The following is a 15,706-nucleotide window of genomic DNA, read 5'->3' as shown; positions in this document are numbered from 1 at the left end:
AATTAAATTTTTTTTTCAATTTCATTCTCATTCAACCTTTTAATTTGTAAGATTTGTTCTTCATTATTTTAATAAACTTGAGAAAAATAAAATATTAATAAGTTATTTTCTAGCTCATTTTCCATGACATAACCAAACAGTGGAAAATGTTTTCCAGTTCATTTTCCATAACACTACCAAACATCGGAAAATACTTTCCCGGAATTCACTTTCCCCGGAATTCACTTTCCAAAAGGAATTCACTTTCCTGCAAACAAACGGAGAAAAAAAGAACTTTTATTTCTTTTAAGTTCTTAAGAGTTCTTTTTTTTTTTCTTCTAATTATTTTATAAAACATTTTATAAATTCCTAAATCCAAGTTTTTGAGATTTGAAATTAACATGAAATCATTTTAACATATAGTTTCAAATACTTTTACGATCATAACTACAACCACAACTAAAAACCTCGGCCTAAGCCTTTTTTTTCTTCTTCAGGTTCGCATTCAAACGAATAAATTCATCGAAAATTTCCGTCTCTGACTCAACATTCAAATCCAAAATGATAACATAAAAATTAAACTCTCATCCTAGATGAGCTAAATATTTCGATCCAGACTCAGACAAGAACTAGATGTATTTCTAGGGTACGCAGAACCATCATTACATTGTTGTTGTATACTGTAAATGCCAGTTGATTCTTGCAGTACTTCTGGAAACAATTTTTTTTTTCTTTTTTCCTTTGAAACAAATTTATTTTTCTCTTTGAATATATTCAGGAAAGAGGAAATAAAGAATTGTGTAAATCAAAAGAAAAGAAAGGTGCAGATTATGCTGCTAGTCAAAATTTTGATCAGTGGATACTTGGCCAAAGATATCAGGACATGATTCCCAGTTGCCCCTTTCCTTGGCTTCCCAGTAACCACCAATATAGCTATAAGTTTCACCACCTTTCTCCTTCACAAACCACCGAGGCTTCCAGCCTCTCTCTTGCATCTTCCGTGCCTGTGATTGTTGAAAAGAATTCTTATTCTCCTCTAATTTACTACATTTCATAAACAGTAGTCAGTAGAAGTGTTGTGCAAGTGTGTGTACAAATGCATTGGTGTAAATACAGCAAGATCACTCCTTGATGCATGTATGTACCTGTCGTTGCCTCTGCTCTAGTCGTAACTTCTCTTCATTGGCCTTTGTATACTCTCCATTTTCCAAGCATCTCTGATCAGGTCTCAGCCTGGAGTCTGTTGATGACAGTTTCTCCTGCGTATAAATTTAATGTCAGCAGCTACGAATGGATACCTTGTTCTCTACTGCAGAGGAGCAGTGAGTGGCATTTCTTGTAAAGAAAGATATTTATCATATTCAAATCTTTCACCAACCTTAAGCTCCGGTGTGAGCTCATTCAGAGTTATAGCAAAGCGTGTTAGATTATATCTGGTCAGATGCTTTGATGGTTTGCTCCGCTTCCAGAGCAAATGGGGCTCTGATCCGTTTGCATTCCTTGAATCACCATTAATTTTATAGTGCATGCTATCATCCCATTTGCCAAATAAACTTGCAACTGTTTTACCATTGATATCTTGAACACCACCTAGTACCTAGAGAACAAATAGCATTGCTGCAATTAATGGTAATGCCTAATCATGATTCATTCACAAAATGAGATAATGCAATGAGAACCTGATATGAGGGAAAACATCAACAGACAAATATTGATAGTCTTATGGGTGACAAGCTAATGGTCAAATGATTTTTCACCAAGCAAGCTTAATATCATTAAAGAAATTGTTGCATGAAAGGGCAGAACCTCTAAAGTAATGTGCACGGGTATCCAAATTTGACTACACAACCAACAGAAAAGAATAAGCCAGGAATCAAACTATCATTAAAACAAAAAACTTAGCCTGTAGGATACAAGTTTAACAAACTTAAAAAGCAAAAGAGACTTTGGAGACAAAACATAAGCGAAATATTATACAGCATGATGTGGACCTTAAGTGGACCTGGAAAAAGAAATTTTTATAAAAAGAGATATTTTCTAATAAATCTTCGAGGATAGAAACTCCCAATATATTCCAGGAACACTAGCGTCACTATTCTTTCAAGCAGTCAAGTGCTTCAGTAGTACAATGACTACACATTAGTTGCTTTATTAAAATGCAATTCAAGATGGATCATTTACTTTGATGAAAAATATGGAAATGGGGATATTGGAACCTGGTGGGGATTCCTGTCAATGACTGACTGCTCTTTGAATTTTAGCTTGCAGGCGTATTTCTGATTCCCCTGTATCTTCATTGTACCATAATGATCACAGTATAGTTTCCCTAAAATGAGGTTGTAAATGGATGTTGTCACCTGATAAGAGAAAGACAGCTTAGCAGGAATCTTATAGAGAATGGTAAGGGCTGTAAAATGCCAAAACAAACCTTACTCCACTGGAAAATTTCTCCATCATCAAACTCTAGTGTTAAGGTGCCAACAGGATCAAGTTGAATTGAACGACCCCAAAATTTACTTTTTAAATCACTTTCACCCCAAAATCTCCAGCCTCGACCCTCACAATGGCAGGCAACAACCATTGGGTGATGACTAACCTGTTTCAAGATGAGCCACATTGATATGTTAAAAATCAATAGTGGCATTTGCTACTTACTGACAATGTGTAAATGTGTGCAAAAATAAGCCAAGATCGTGAGCACATTTATTAAGAGAACAGTGTAGGGTGATTTGTCCAAAATTCTTCCAAGAGAACTAAAATACTGCAGACTTGGCACTGAGAGCACTAGGATTTAGGACCACACTTCCACACACAAGCACAGAGACCATGCAGCAGCAACAGTCTGCTTAATAGTAGTTCACAACAGAGCATTTAAAGTATAACTTCCATCTCCATAGCTTCTTAAGAAATCATGTGATGGCTGTAATAAAACAATAATAGGCGCAAGCAACAAGTCTTATTTCATCTCAATAAAACAATAAAACAAATGAATTTTTTTTTAATTATACGCCATCAGCAACTACCTTAAAATTACCACTCCAAATTCCAGCTCAATATCGATCAACATGTGGCTAAAAAATTTGATTGCTGCTCAATATTTACCAATACGCGCTTGAGAAATTTCCTTGCTTTTTTTTCCTTGCAGAAATTTGAAAAAAAGAAGATAAAAAAGAAATATGCTATATTGGCGCTATAAAGTTTTTTTGATCGAGGTTTGGTTAATAAACTCTTATTTCATCTTTACTGGCGCTATAAAGCTGATATTGCTGTTGATAGCTTTTGTTGGGTTGATCTCTATCATTCTGGGCAAAAGATGATTTTCACGCAGTTATAGCTCGTTATGGCTGTTTGATTGGAATTGATAATGCTAAAAGCACTTTTACAGATTTGACAGCAGCAAGGGAAGGGTGTTAATCTGCAGAACTCGGAAGGAGATTATTTTCGACGAGAATAGTATTGACCATGTTGTTTCATTTTCAGGGAAAGCACTTATTTCTTTAATGTATGTTTCCGAAGATTATTGCCATGGGAAATGTTTTGGCAGCTAATGCAATTCACAATGACCTTGGTCCTTGAGATCTTTACCTATTTTGGTTCTAGTCACCAAACTTTTCGAGATGCAGAGCCAGAGTCTTCTCGTTCTATACCAGAAGGGGCCTATGATGTGTTCTTGAGTTTTAGAGGAGAAGATACTCGCAAGATGTTTACTGATCATCTATATGCTGCCTTAGATCAAGCAAGAATCCACACTTTTCGAGATGATGATGAACTTCCTAGAGGAGAAGAAATCTCCGAGCATCTTCTCAAGGCAATTCGAGAATCAAAGATATCCATAGTTGTCTTCTCAAAAGGATATGCTTCTTCTAGATGGTGTCTCAATGAACTTGTAGAGATTCTTAAGTGCAAAAATAGGAAAACCGGTCAGATTGTTCTTCCTATATTCTATGACACTGATCCTTCATATGTGAGAAAACAGAATGGCAGTTTGGCAGAAGCATTTGTTAAACATGAAGAGCGTTTTGAAGAGAAGTTGGTGAAGGAGTGGAGAAAAGCTCTTGAGGAGGCTGAAAATCTATCTGGATGGAATCTCAATGATATGGCAAATGGGTATGTCTTTTTTCCAAATTTATGGAGTCAATATACTTTACATTTTTCAATGTGAAACAATAAAATACTTAATTGACTCGCTATCAATGACTTGCTTTTGTCTATGAGCAGGCATGAAGCAAAATTTATCAAAGAGATTATCAAGGATGTGTTGAATAAATTAGAACCCAAGTACTTATATGTTCCTGAGCACCTCGTAGGTATGGATCGGCTTGCTCGCAATATTTATGACTTTCTAAGTACTGCAACAGATGATGTATGCATTGTGGGCATCCATGGGATGCCAGGAATAGGAAAGACAACTATAGCAAAAGTTGTATTTAGAGTCCGTTTGGCAACGCGGCAGCTGCTGCTTTTTTTTTCAAACTCAATAATTCAGTGTTTGGTTATAAGTTGTGGCTGTGGTTTGGCTTGTGGGGACCACCAAAATTGAGTTTTCACCGTAGGTTAAGCTAAAGTAATTTTTTCATGCTTTTTCCTGCTGTGTTCCTGTACAGTTAATAAAACTCTCCATTGTTCACTTTAATTAAGTGAACAGTGGAGTAAACTCCACTGTTTACTCCACTTTTCACTTAATTAAAGTTGACAATGGAGCTGACAGTGGAGTTCAACTCCACTGCTCACGTGAACAGTGGAGTTGAACTCCAATGTTCTAGCCGGCCGGGTCTGAAAATAAATGTATTGAATCGGCTCTGGTTCAGTTAAATTTTTTTTTTTTTTTAATTGTGTTTTATTTAAAAAATTAAAAAAAAATCGTTTAATAACATAGCATTTGCAGAATTTGATCACAACCTTAATTTTATTCTTGATAACATTTTACTGCGTGCTTAAGAAATCTTGGAAAATGTAGTCTTTATTTGATAGATTTCATACGTTATGAAATTACACATAATTTCATGGAATAATAAAAAATATTTGATATCAATATTATTTATTTCATGATGTAATAATAGTAATTAAATCTACAATATTTAAATTAAAAATCATCAATATTAATATATATATATATATATATTAATTATTTTATAACCTCAATTTGAAAAGTATTATTTTAAACAAACATATTAAATTATTATTTTTTCAACCTCAATTTTAACCAGAGTTTTAACCAAACATCTATTTTTTCAAACCAACCTCAACTAAAAGTACTTTTTATAAAACAACTTTTTTAAAACCACAACCACAACAGCTACCACAATACCAAACACACTCTTAATCAACTCTGCTATAGATTCGAGGGAAGCTGCTTTCTTTCGAATATCAATGAAACATCAAAACAATTCAATGGTCTTGTTCCTTTACAAAAGCAACTTCTTCGCGATATTTTAAAACAGGATGTTGCAAACTTTGATTGTGTTGATAGAGGAAAGGTTATGATCAAAGATCGACTTCGTCGCAAAAGAGTTCTTGTTGTTGCTGATGATTTGGCTCATCTGGACCAGCTAAATGCATTGATGGGAGATCGAAGTTGGTTTGGTCCCAGAAGTAGAGTAATTATTACAACAAGATATTCAAGTTTACTTGGTGAAGCAGATCAAACATTTCAGATCAAAGAATTGGAACCAGATGAGGCCCTTCAGCTTTTCAGCTGGCATGCCTTTAAGGACACCAAGCCAGCAGAAGATTATATTGAGCTTTCGAAGAAAGCCGTTGATTACTGTGGAGGACTTCCTTTAGCTCTTAAGGTTATAGGAGCACTTCTGTACAGGGAAAACAAAGATAGATGGGAAAGTGAAATTGACAACTTGAGCAGAATTCCAAACCAAGATATCCAAGGAAAGCTTTTAGAGAGAAGTCTGAATGTTTTTAGAGAGAAGCAGTCTTCATAGCTTTTCAAAACCAATCTCTGGATCTATCAACAAAAACTCTAAATCGGGAGTGAAGTTTTACTAGGGTACCAGACACAATTAATTATACATTGCTATAATAAAATTACGTATTTATTTTTAAGTGGGAAAAAATTAAACCATGAGGCCAGGGGTTCTTTGGTCTTTACCTATTTTCGTTTTGGCCACCGAATTTTATTTTTATTTTTTCAATAAAAGAGAAGGTTTTGTGTAATTATCAGATAATTGAAATCATCGCTAATCTCGATCCTCTGTTCATTTTCTTCTTTTTTTTATTACCCTTAACATGATACACAGAAAAGAAGAACGCGTGGTTCAAGAGAAAACAAGAATGGAGGGGAATCAAAATCTTTGTTTCATTTTATATTGTGTTTTTGGTACATTGATCAACAATAGCAATAACCTTTTCGGCCTCAATAAATAATGTTAACGCGTGGATCCAGTTGTTGTGGAAACTTTGCAAAGAATCTGCAGGAAGAAAAATGAAAATTTGCTTGGTTGTTTGGTTTGTCTGTCCAGTACGAAAAAACAAAGAGAAAAAGCAAAAAGAAAGCATTATTCCTATCATAATATTCTAATGAAAAATAAATAAAATAAATTATAAAATTTAATTCTCAATCAAATTGATATTAAAAAATAAAAATTAAAAGAAAAAAAAAACTAATTAAAAAAAACAAAATCTAAATCAACTGGGATAACTTGTCAAACCTGAAATCCGTGTTATAGAAGTGTGATAACTATATATATATATATATATATATATATATATATATATATATATATATATATTAATGAACTAAATCAAACAAAAAAAAAATAATTATAAAGAAAAAAAACAAAACAAAAAAAGCAAAAAAAAACAAAACACTATTACCGAAGAAGATCAGTTTTTAGTTATCAATCGAATTTTAGCAAAATCAAGGATCCAAGAATTGGCCTCTGTAACATAGTTTGTATTCTGAGCCAATCTGGGCTGGGACTTGAAACAAATGTTGTATACTGTTTGCACTGTCACTTTGCTTATCTATATTAATTAGAAAAGGCCTCCACCCTCTTAGGTTTTTATTATAATAAAAATAATATCTATGGATTAATTTTGGTATAATTTAAGAAAGTAAGTCCTTTAATCAAATTTTAGATTGACCATCCTCAATGTGTTAAAAGTAAATGTTAATTTATAAAAGAATATCCTTATTGCTCTATAAAGCTGACGAGATGACATGTCCGCGCGTTGCCGCGGTCTTATAAAATAAATACACTTAATAATGTTTATAATTGTGAACCAGTGCTAGATAAGTAATAGAAACTAAAAATACGATGGAGCAAATATTTCATGACGGAAAACAAGAGGTTGTGTTGGTGATAAAAAACTTAGAGACTGAACAAAATAATTTGTAGTAATCCACAGTGTCTTATGAAGAAATATACAGTGCCTTCGCCACATGATTTAGCTTTTCTGTTAATAAAAAGCAAAAAAAATTACAAAGTTAAATTCTCTATCAACTTAATTTTAAACAAAACGAAACAAAGATAATTTTGGAAGGAAAAAAAAACCCATGAGAAAAAAACATTGTACGTAGCAATTGACAATATTTTATGAGGAAAACTACAGTACTTTTTCTAATAAAATAAAATAAAAAACCATTTAGAGAAATACTGTAGCAATCCATAGTGTTTTGTGAGAAAAAACTACAACGCTTTTCCCATATGATTTAGCTTTATTGTAATTATAATTTTTAACCAACTCAATATTTAAAAAAAAATTGACAAAGATAATTTTGGAAAAAATCATAAAAAATATCATATGGAAAAACACTGCAACAATTCATAGTGTTTTAAATAAATTAAATTACAAAGCTAAATTCTTAATCAGCTCAATATTTTAAAAAAAATCAACAAAGACAATTTTAGACAAAAAAAATAAAAAAAAGAAAAAAAATCATGTTGGAAATACTGTAGCAATTCACAGTGTTTTGTTATGAAAGCTACAGTGCTTCCCCACATTATTTAACTTTATTTGTAATGACTTGTAATTGTAATTTTCAAACAGCTCAATATTAAAAAAATAAAATTGACAAAGATAATTTTAAAAAAATTATAAGAAAAAAAACCATGTGGAGAGACACTGTAGCAATCCACAAAGTTTTGTAAAGAAAGCTACAATTCTTTCCCCACATGATTAAGTTGTATTACAAAGTTAAATTCTAACCAACTCAATATTAAAAAAAAAAATCGACGAAGATAATTTTGAAAAAAAAATATTACAAAAAAATAAAAACACAAAAGAAACTGGAAAAAAAAAATCAATCCATAATGTTTTGTGAGAAAAAACTGTATCAATTCATAGTGTTTTGTGAGGAATGTATTTAATTGTAATTACAATTCTTAACCAGTTTAATATTTAATTGTAATTTCAATTCTATATTCTTTACAATGTATATGTTATTTGATTAGTCTGGTCATAGGATACGTTAAGCATTGACTCGAAATTACCACTCAAAATTCTAGACTGGAAACTAACTTAAATGTCGGCCACCAACCTCTTTTGCTTGATCTATGGAGAGAGAATCAGGGTAGAAAATGTGTTTTCTTACTTGAAGATCACGAAAAATACGCTCAAGATTATAGGAAGGTGTTTTTTGTTTGCTAGGAGGATCAATTGGTAGCCAGGATTGGGATGAAATGAGGAGAAAAGAGTCAGCTTTCCATATATGTTTAAGGAAACCCAGATTTCTGTAAATTTTAGGGACAAAGCAATGTCATTTTCGTTTTTCTTTAAATATCAAAATTTGTTCTCCCCTTTTCTAGGCAAAACGCACCATTTCAAACATTATAAAAAGGAGTCGTTTTGCTTTAGGTTTTCTTCATTTGGAATAATGCTAAACACACCGTTTGGAACTATGCTAAACGCACCATTTTAACACCTTTTGTGCTTCGGTCCCTAGACTTTCAATTCTTTTATGTTGATCAATTTTCAACTCTTTTCCGTAATTTCTTTTAATTTGCTATTGACCGAATTATAATATCACCTTTAATTTGGTTTCTTTCATTTTAGTCATTGATTCTTCCAGTCTTCATTTTTAAGCCAAATGGATTCCCAACTTCATTTTTTTTTCAATTAAACCTCAAATTAATTTTTAAAATTCGTTATTAAATTCTAACTCTATCTCCTTGAACTTCTAATTTCTAATTGCAGCCAAATTAAACTAATTTAAGTTTTTTTTTAATTCAACCCTTAATTATTATCTAAAAATTTTCAAGCTCAATTTTTACATGTAATACTTAATTATTGGTCCAATTTCAATCTCAGCTATATTTTATTATTATTATTATTATTATTTGTGTATTTTTTCTAATTATTTCTAACTACTCAAAAAATAACAAAAATTTACCAAAATAATAAAAATAATTAAAATTAAATAAATTCATATTTATCATACCTGGCCCGATCCGACAGGTTAACCCAGAACCCAAGTGACCCGAGGCTTCGACCGGGTTTATTTTATTGAAAACCCGGGTCTGCAATTGATCTAGAGAAAATTGATCGACCCACCAGGTCAATCTGGAACCAGGGTGACCCAACAAGACCTGGTAGAAACCCGTTTTGTTTTTTCAAATATGTTTTTTCTTCTAGCTAGAAACCTTTTTTATATATATATTTTTCAGTTGTTTACTAACCCATTTCAAAAGTTATTGTGTAAATACTAGAAGAATATTTTATTTTTTCGATATGAAATAAAAAAAACATAATTTTTTGTTTCTATAAAAATCAAAGATAATGAATTAAATTATGACATATATCACTAATTATTGACATACTCTTATTACAAACACGAAATTTTATGTCACTTCATGATACCCATGTTTTCAATGCTTTACACTGCTTTAATAAATTGTTACAGTAATAGCACAGAGAGGAACGGTTCAAGAAAAAACAATAATGGAGTTGAAGCAAAATCTGTGTTTGATTTTTTCTTTTTTGTGTTTTACATTGGTCAACAATAGCTTGGAAGAGTTTGGTATCAGTAACACGTGGACCCAGTTGTTGTGGAAACTTTGCAGAGGATCTGCACTCTGCAGGAAGAAAAATGATTTTAATACATGTACTGTACATCAATTGAATTTATTAAAAGTAACAAGATATATACAATTAGATGCTATTTTTCGATCTTAGAAGTAACATGATTTTAATATACACCTTCTTTCAACGTTTTACACTGCTTTAGTCGTAAAAAAAAAAACAACTATTAGATTCTATAAAACAAGATATATACAATTTAATTTGAGAGTGGAATAGATATTATATTTTAAAATATTTTTTGAAATGTATTAAAATATTACTTTTTATAAAAAAAATTATTTTAATATCATATATTAGAACAATAAAAAATAATAATAATAATTTAAAACAATAAAAAATTTCAAAATCTTTTAAAAATATAATTTTACTAGACTCCAAAACACACCCATGCTTCCTCAGCAACCACCACGAAATTACTACTCTAAATTACAGCTCAATAATTTATTTTAGCGATTATTACTTGCTCTTTGACAATTATTGCTTTGCTAATAATTTGCAAGAAACTTAATTTCCTTCTATTTTATTTTTATCGTGGAAACTTTAAGTCACATCTGCGCCCACGAAATTACCGATAAGTAAATTTCAATGCGTAATTGTGTAGGTTTAAATTAAAATGCTTTAATTTGAAAAATTATGTTAACAAAAATATAAATTATTTTTTCTTCATAAAAAAGTAATTGGGTATTAATTTAGGCTATAAAGATAAAATAATAATAATAAAAAAAAGAGTTCGAGGGTATTTATTTTATTATTTGTTAGGTAACTATATAATCTAATTTGTTATGTGGAAAATAGCACAAAGTTTTTGGCATGGCTATTGATGAGAAGCAAAAGCATTAGCAGTCCATAAGGACCATCACCATCGTATCCACTATGAGAGCTTTTGTAAACGCGTGGACCCAGCTGTTGTGCAAACTTTGCAAAGGATCTGCAGGAAGAAAAATGAAATTTGCAAAGTATTTGTGTGTATTATATAATTGTGTTAATTTAAGGATTATTTTTTAGTCGTATTAATTTAGAAAATATTTTTTTTTCTTGTGCCCTTTCCCATCTTTACATGGCTTACTTGATGAAAAAAGCAAACACCCCATTTTGATTTTCAATCAGTATGAGTGAGAGAGAAAGAGAGGACAAGGGGGTCCTCTCTCTCTTTCCTTGCTGTTTTTAACGCTTGAGAAATTTCCTTTTTTTTTTATCCCTCTACGCTGAAATCAAATTTTAGAGTGACCATCTTCAATGTGTTAAAAGTAAATGTTAATTACCAAGTCGTTGCAACCATTACCAAAGGAATGGTAGAGACGGCTGGGAGAGGGAGATGAAGGAGAGGTCAGGGAAATTAAGGAGAAAGATGGGAACGGAGGCCAAGGGGTCTGGAAATGTAAATGGAAACGGCTTTGGCTCTCTGGTTCTGTTTTTGGGCAAGGAAATGGGTGGCGGCGGCTGGCTTAGAGAAGATAAAAGATTGGGTTCTTTTAGAGTTTCTTTGGGTTTCCTCAATTTTCTATCTCAAACTGCCTCATTACTCTTTTTTTATGCGTTGTGAGAACCTTTATTTATAAGTAAAATATTGTTAGGTTCTTCCTCAACTTTTTTTTTTTTTTTACAAATTTTGATTTTTTTTTTTTGTATTTTGAATTTTTTTAGAAAAAAAACAAGCAATATCACATTGACTTCATAAAAAAAATCAATGATTTTAAAAATAATATCGAACCGGTTCAAAAAACCTTTGAAAATTTAAATTATTTTAATATAACACTAAAAATACTAAAAACAATACAAATATATCAATAATATATTTTGTTGGGTTTTCATTGTATTTTTGTTAGTTTTGGATTTTTCAGAAAAATTATAAAAAAGATAGGTCCAAAATTGGATAACAATACTGGGTCTGTTTTATTGAAAACTTGGGCCTGCAGTTGACCAAGAGAAAACCAGTCAACCCACCGAGTAGATCTGGAACCCGGGTGACCTAACAAAACCTGGTAGAAACCCATTTTTTTTCAAATGTGTTTTTCCTTCTAGCTAGAGATCTCTATATTTTTTTTTTAAATGTGTTTTTTCTTCTAGTTAGAGCTCTTTATTTTTTTATATATTTTTTAGTTGATTAATAACTCATTTCAAAGTTCAGTATATAAATATTAGAAGAATGTTTTATTTTTTTTAATGTGGGATTTGAAACCTTTTAGTATATATACTCTATGTTTACTAGAAAAAAATTATGGTTTTTTAATATAGAATAAAAAAGCTTTTTAATTTAAATACTTCAACTTAAAAAAATAAGATATTATCTTTTCAATGTGAAATAAAAAAATCTTTTGAAATAATCTTTTTAAACTTTATTATTTATAACATGTATAACTTATATCTACATGAATTGTTTCTTAATTTTTTTATATTAAATATTAAAATCTAAATATTTTTTTTAAATTTTTCCTAATTGACCTAAGTCAATCCTTATAACTTGAGACTCAGCTTCTTGACTGAGTCGACACCGACTCAAGCTTGATAATTATGAATAAATTTAATGAAAAAAAAATTTGGATAAAAATCTGGGTAAAAAATTAAATTATGACATATATCATTCATTATTGACATACTTTTATAACAAACGAAACTTTATATCACTTCATGATACCTGTGTTTTTAACGCTTTACACTGCTTTAATAAGTTGTTACAGTGATATCACAGAGAGAAGAACGGTTCAGGAAAAAATAATAATGGAGATGAAGCAAAATCTCTTTTTGATTTTTTCTTTTTTGTGTTTTTGGTACAGTGGTCAACAATAGTTTGGAAGGGTTTGATAGCAGTAAGATACCTGTTCGACCTCAATAATGTTAACGTGTGGACTCAGTTGTTGTGGAAACTTTGCAAAGGATCTGAATAGAAACAAGTAAATAGAAAAGATATTAATTTTTAAATATAAAAACTAGAAAACCTGATAATATTGAATAAAAAAATAAAATAAAAAATTATTCTTTTCAAGTAGAAAAAAAATATAAAAGTTTAATAATATTGAATAGAAATAAATAAAAGTTTTAAACTAAATAAAAATGACAGAAAAAAAATATTTATTATCCTAAAAATTCTTATATTAAATAAAAAAAAAGAAAAAAAATAAAGGATCCAAGAATTGGCGTCTGTAACATAGTTTGTATTCTGAGACAATCTGGGCTAGGACTTAAAACAAATGTTGTATACTGTTTGCACTGTCACTTTGCTTACCCTCTTAGGCTCCTTTTATTATAATAAAATAATATCTATGGATTAATTTTGGTATAATTTAAGAAAGTAAGTCCTTTAAACAAATTTTACATTGACCATTCTTAATGTGTTAAAAGTAAATGTTAATTTATAAAATAATATCCTTACTGCGCTATAAAGCTGATATTGCTGTTGATAGCTTTCGCTGGGTTGATCTCTATCATTCTGGGCAAAATATGATTTTCACGCAGTTATAGCTCGTTATGGCTGTTTGATTGGAATTGATAATGCTAAAAGCACTTTTACAGATTTGACAGCAGCAAGGGAAGGGTGTTAATCTGCAGTTTGATACAAAAGCTCATGGCCAAGTAAGAGATGTTTATTTTGGATGTAATAAATATTCATATTGGAACATAATATTCATCTCTCAAATCCCTAATCCAGTTGATCATATAAATAATTGTTTTAATTAATAACTATAAGAAATAAAACCCCTTACTAGTTGATTACTTGAATAAAAACTCAAGCTTGTCGACCAAAGTAAATAAATTAATTAACCAGGGTTACTAGAGGAGTTATTTGCCAGGATTGAGTTATAAAACAGTTTATAGATGTCGTTCACATATTTTTCAAGTTTCGTGGAATAGTAGTGGAATAATGTTTTTAATATTTAAAAATTAAAAAATATGGTGTAGCTGTTTTGTATAAATTGTAAATTAAAAGTACAGAGAGAAGAACGGTCTAAGACATAACAATATTGAGGACCTCAATAATGTTAACATGTGGGACCCAGTTGTTGCATCCACCACGAATGTTCCAGCTCAATATTTACCAGCACTACACGCTTGAGAAATTTCTTTGCTTTTTTTCCTCTACGTACTGTTACCTTTTACCTTTTATAATTATGATTATTGCATTGCTAATAATTTGCAAGAAAGATGATGAACTTTTTTAGTGAATTAAGTTCAATTAGAGAAAATCCTGTGCAAATTATACAAAATCCTGCTTTAAGTTCATGGAAGCTCGCTCTGGGATTAATTAGCAAGAATAAGAAAATTCTGTGCAAATTATATAAAATTTATTATTAATCTTCGATATGATATTTATTATAGGTCATCAATATTGAATAAATTATTTATTTTCTAGCATAAACTATGTTTGAAATAAAATTGATAAAAGATTTGATTACACAATTATTGATGGGATCGTATATAAAAATAATTAAATTGTGATTTTTTTAATATCTTTAAACATATCATGGTTTTAATCGTAAACAATACATCATGTAAATTATAAAAAAATATTTATTTTTCTGGTGTATATATATATATATATATATATATATAACAAATTAAATGATAGTAACAAGAAAATAGGAATTAGATTGAATAAATGATACACGTTCCTGTCATGATATATCTAGGAAGAAATTCAAAGAATAGAACAAAGTCAAGAATTCATAATAAAAAAAAGAAAAACACATAAAGAAATAAAATATGTCTGTAATGAATATAAAAGATGGATGAAAAATATTAGAATAAGAAAGAGATATAGAATCTGTTAGTAAGATTTCTAAAAACTTAATTACAATTACATTATAATTTCTTCCCTAAAATTATTCAAAATATAGTATTAGAATTACATAATGCTAGGTTTTAATATATAATTAAAGAGTCTCTACTGAACCAAATAATAAAATATTGTTTAACTCTCTTTTGGATGAATTGTTAACGGAGGAGGGACTGTTTTGGGTCCCTGTCTTGGCTGATTTTATTTGAATATATTATTTGATTAGTCCATTTATAGGTTGACTGTAAATTTCACTAGAAATTTCAAGTAATTTACACAGGAAATTTCCTAGTGATAAACCTGGAATCTGATTTTCAACTTTCGTAGGCACTAAAGTCCCAAACTTCAAGAATTTCTTTTCTTTTCCTTTTGTATTTTCTCATTTTCTTGGCATGCGCGCAGCGTTTAAAGTTTAAAGTTTTTCTTCATGAGAAAAACGTTTCAGATGCGAAAAATATAGATAAATGTGAAAAAAAAATCCCTAATAAAGATATCTTTTCGTCCCTTGGTATCGTGTGGATATTATTTCAGAAAATCAATTCAACCGTACTCCAGAGAACACTCATACTCCAATATCAGCAACCGAAAGTTACCACTCTAAATTCCAGCTAAATAATAAATATTATGTTTTAAAATATTTTTTACTTTTAAATATATTAAAATAATATTTTTTTTATTTTTAAAATTTATATATTTTTGATATTATTACATCAAAACTATATAAAAAAAATATTTCAGAAAATCAATTCAACCGTACTCCAAAGAACCTCATACTCCAATATCAGCAACGACCACGAAAGTTACCCCTCTACATTCCAGCTCAATAATTTGTTCTTTGACAATTATTGCATTGCTAATAATTTGCAAGAAACATACTTTTAACTATAAGAGTCTGTTTGATATTTTTCCAACTTTTACTAT

At 30.1% G+C, this 15,706-nt stretch overlaps 3 protein-coding genes across 3 annotated transcripts in view; 2 read left to right on the top strand and 1 right to left on the bottom strand.

Moving 5' to 3' along the window:
- Nucleotides 1-597: 597 nt before the first annotated feature.
- The window catches only part of LOC118058373 (oxysterol-binding protein-related protein 1B-like), a 35,255-nt gene continuing 20,146 nt past the window's right edge, over nucleotides 598-15,706 (bottom strand). Inside the window, exons 6-10 of the mRNA XM_073406976.1 lie at nucleotides 2,408-2,575; nucleotides 2,196-2,336; nucleotides 1,358-1,576; nucleotides 1,125-1,238; nucleotides 598-983 (exon numbers count right to left, since the gene is read on the bottom strand). Of these exons, the coding sequence (XP_073263077.1) occupies nucleotides 816-983; nucleotides 1,125-1,238; nucleotides 1,358-1,576; nucleotides 2,196-2,336; nucleotides 2,408-2,575 (810 nt within the window). The 3' untranslated portion in view covers nucleotides 598-815. The remainder of the gene's footprint in view (nucleotides 984-1,124; nucleotides 1,239-1,357; nucleotides 1,577-2,195; nucleotides 2,337-2,407; nucleotides 2,576-15,706) is intronic.
- On the top strand, nucleotides 3,539-4,141 carry LOC140955140 (toll/interleukin-1 receptor-like protein). Its single transcript, XM_073406928.1, has one exon. The coding sequence runs from the start codon at nucleotides 3,539-3,541 to the stop codon at nucleotides 4,139-4,141; it is 603 nt and encodes a 200-aa protein (XP_073263029.1).
- LOC118058359 (disease resistance protein Roq1-like) lies at nucleotides 4,190-5,915 on the top strand. The gene is made up of 2 exons (XM_035071070.2): nucleotides 4,190-4,404; nucleotides 5,297-5,915. Exons 1-2 carry the CDS (start codon nucleotides 4,190-4,192, stop codon nucleotides 5,913-5,915), a joined length of 834 nt encoding a protein of 277 aa, XP_034926961.2.

The sequence above is a fragment of the Populus alba genome, chromosome 19 (genome assembly GCF_005239225.2).
Source record: "Populus alba chromosome 19, ASM523922v2, whole genome shotgun sequence".
Lineage (NCBI taxonomy): Eukaryota > Viridiplantae > Streptophyta > Magnoliopsida > Malpighiales > Salicaceae > Populus > Populus alba.
Note: the sequence above shows the minus strand (reverse complement) of the source record. Positions and strands in the feature narration are given on the sequence as shown.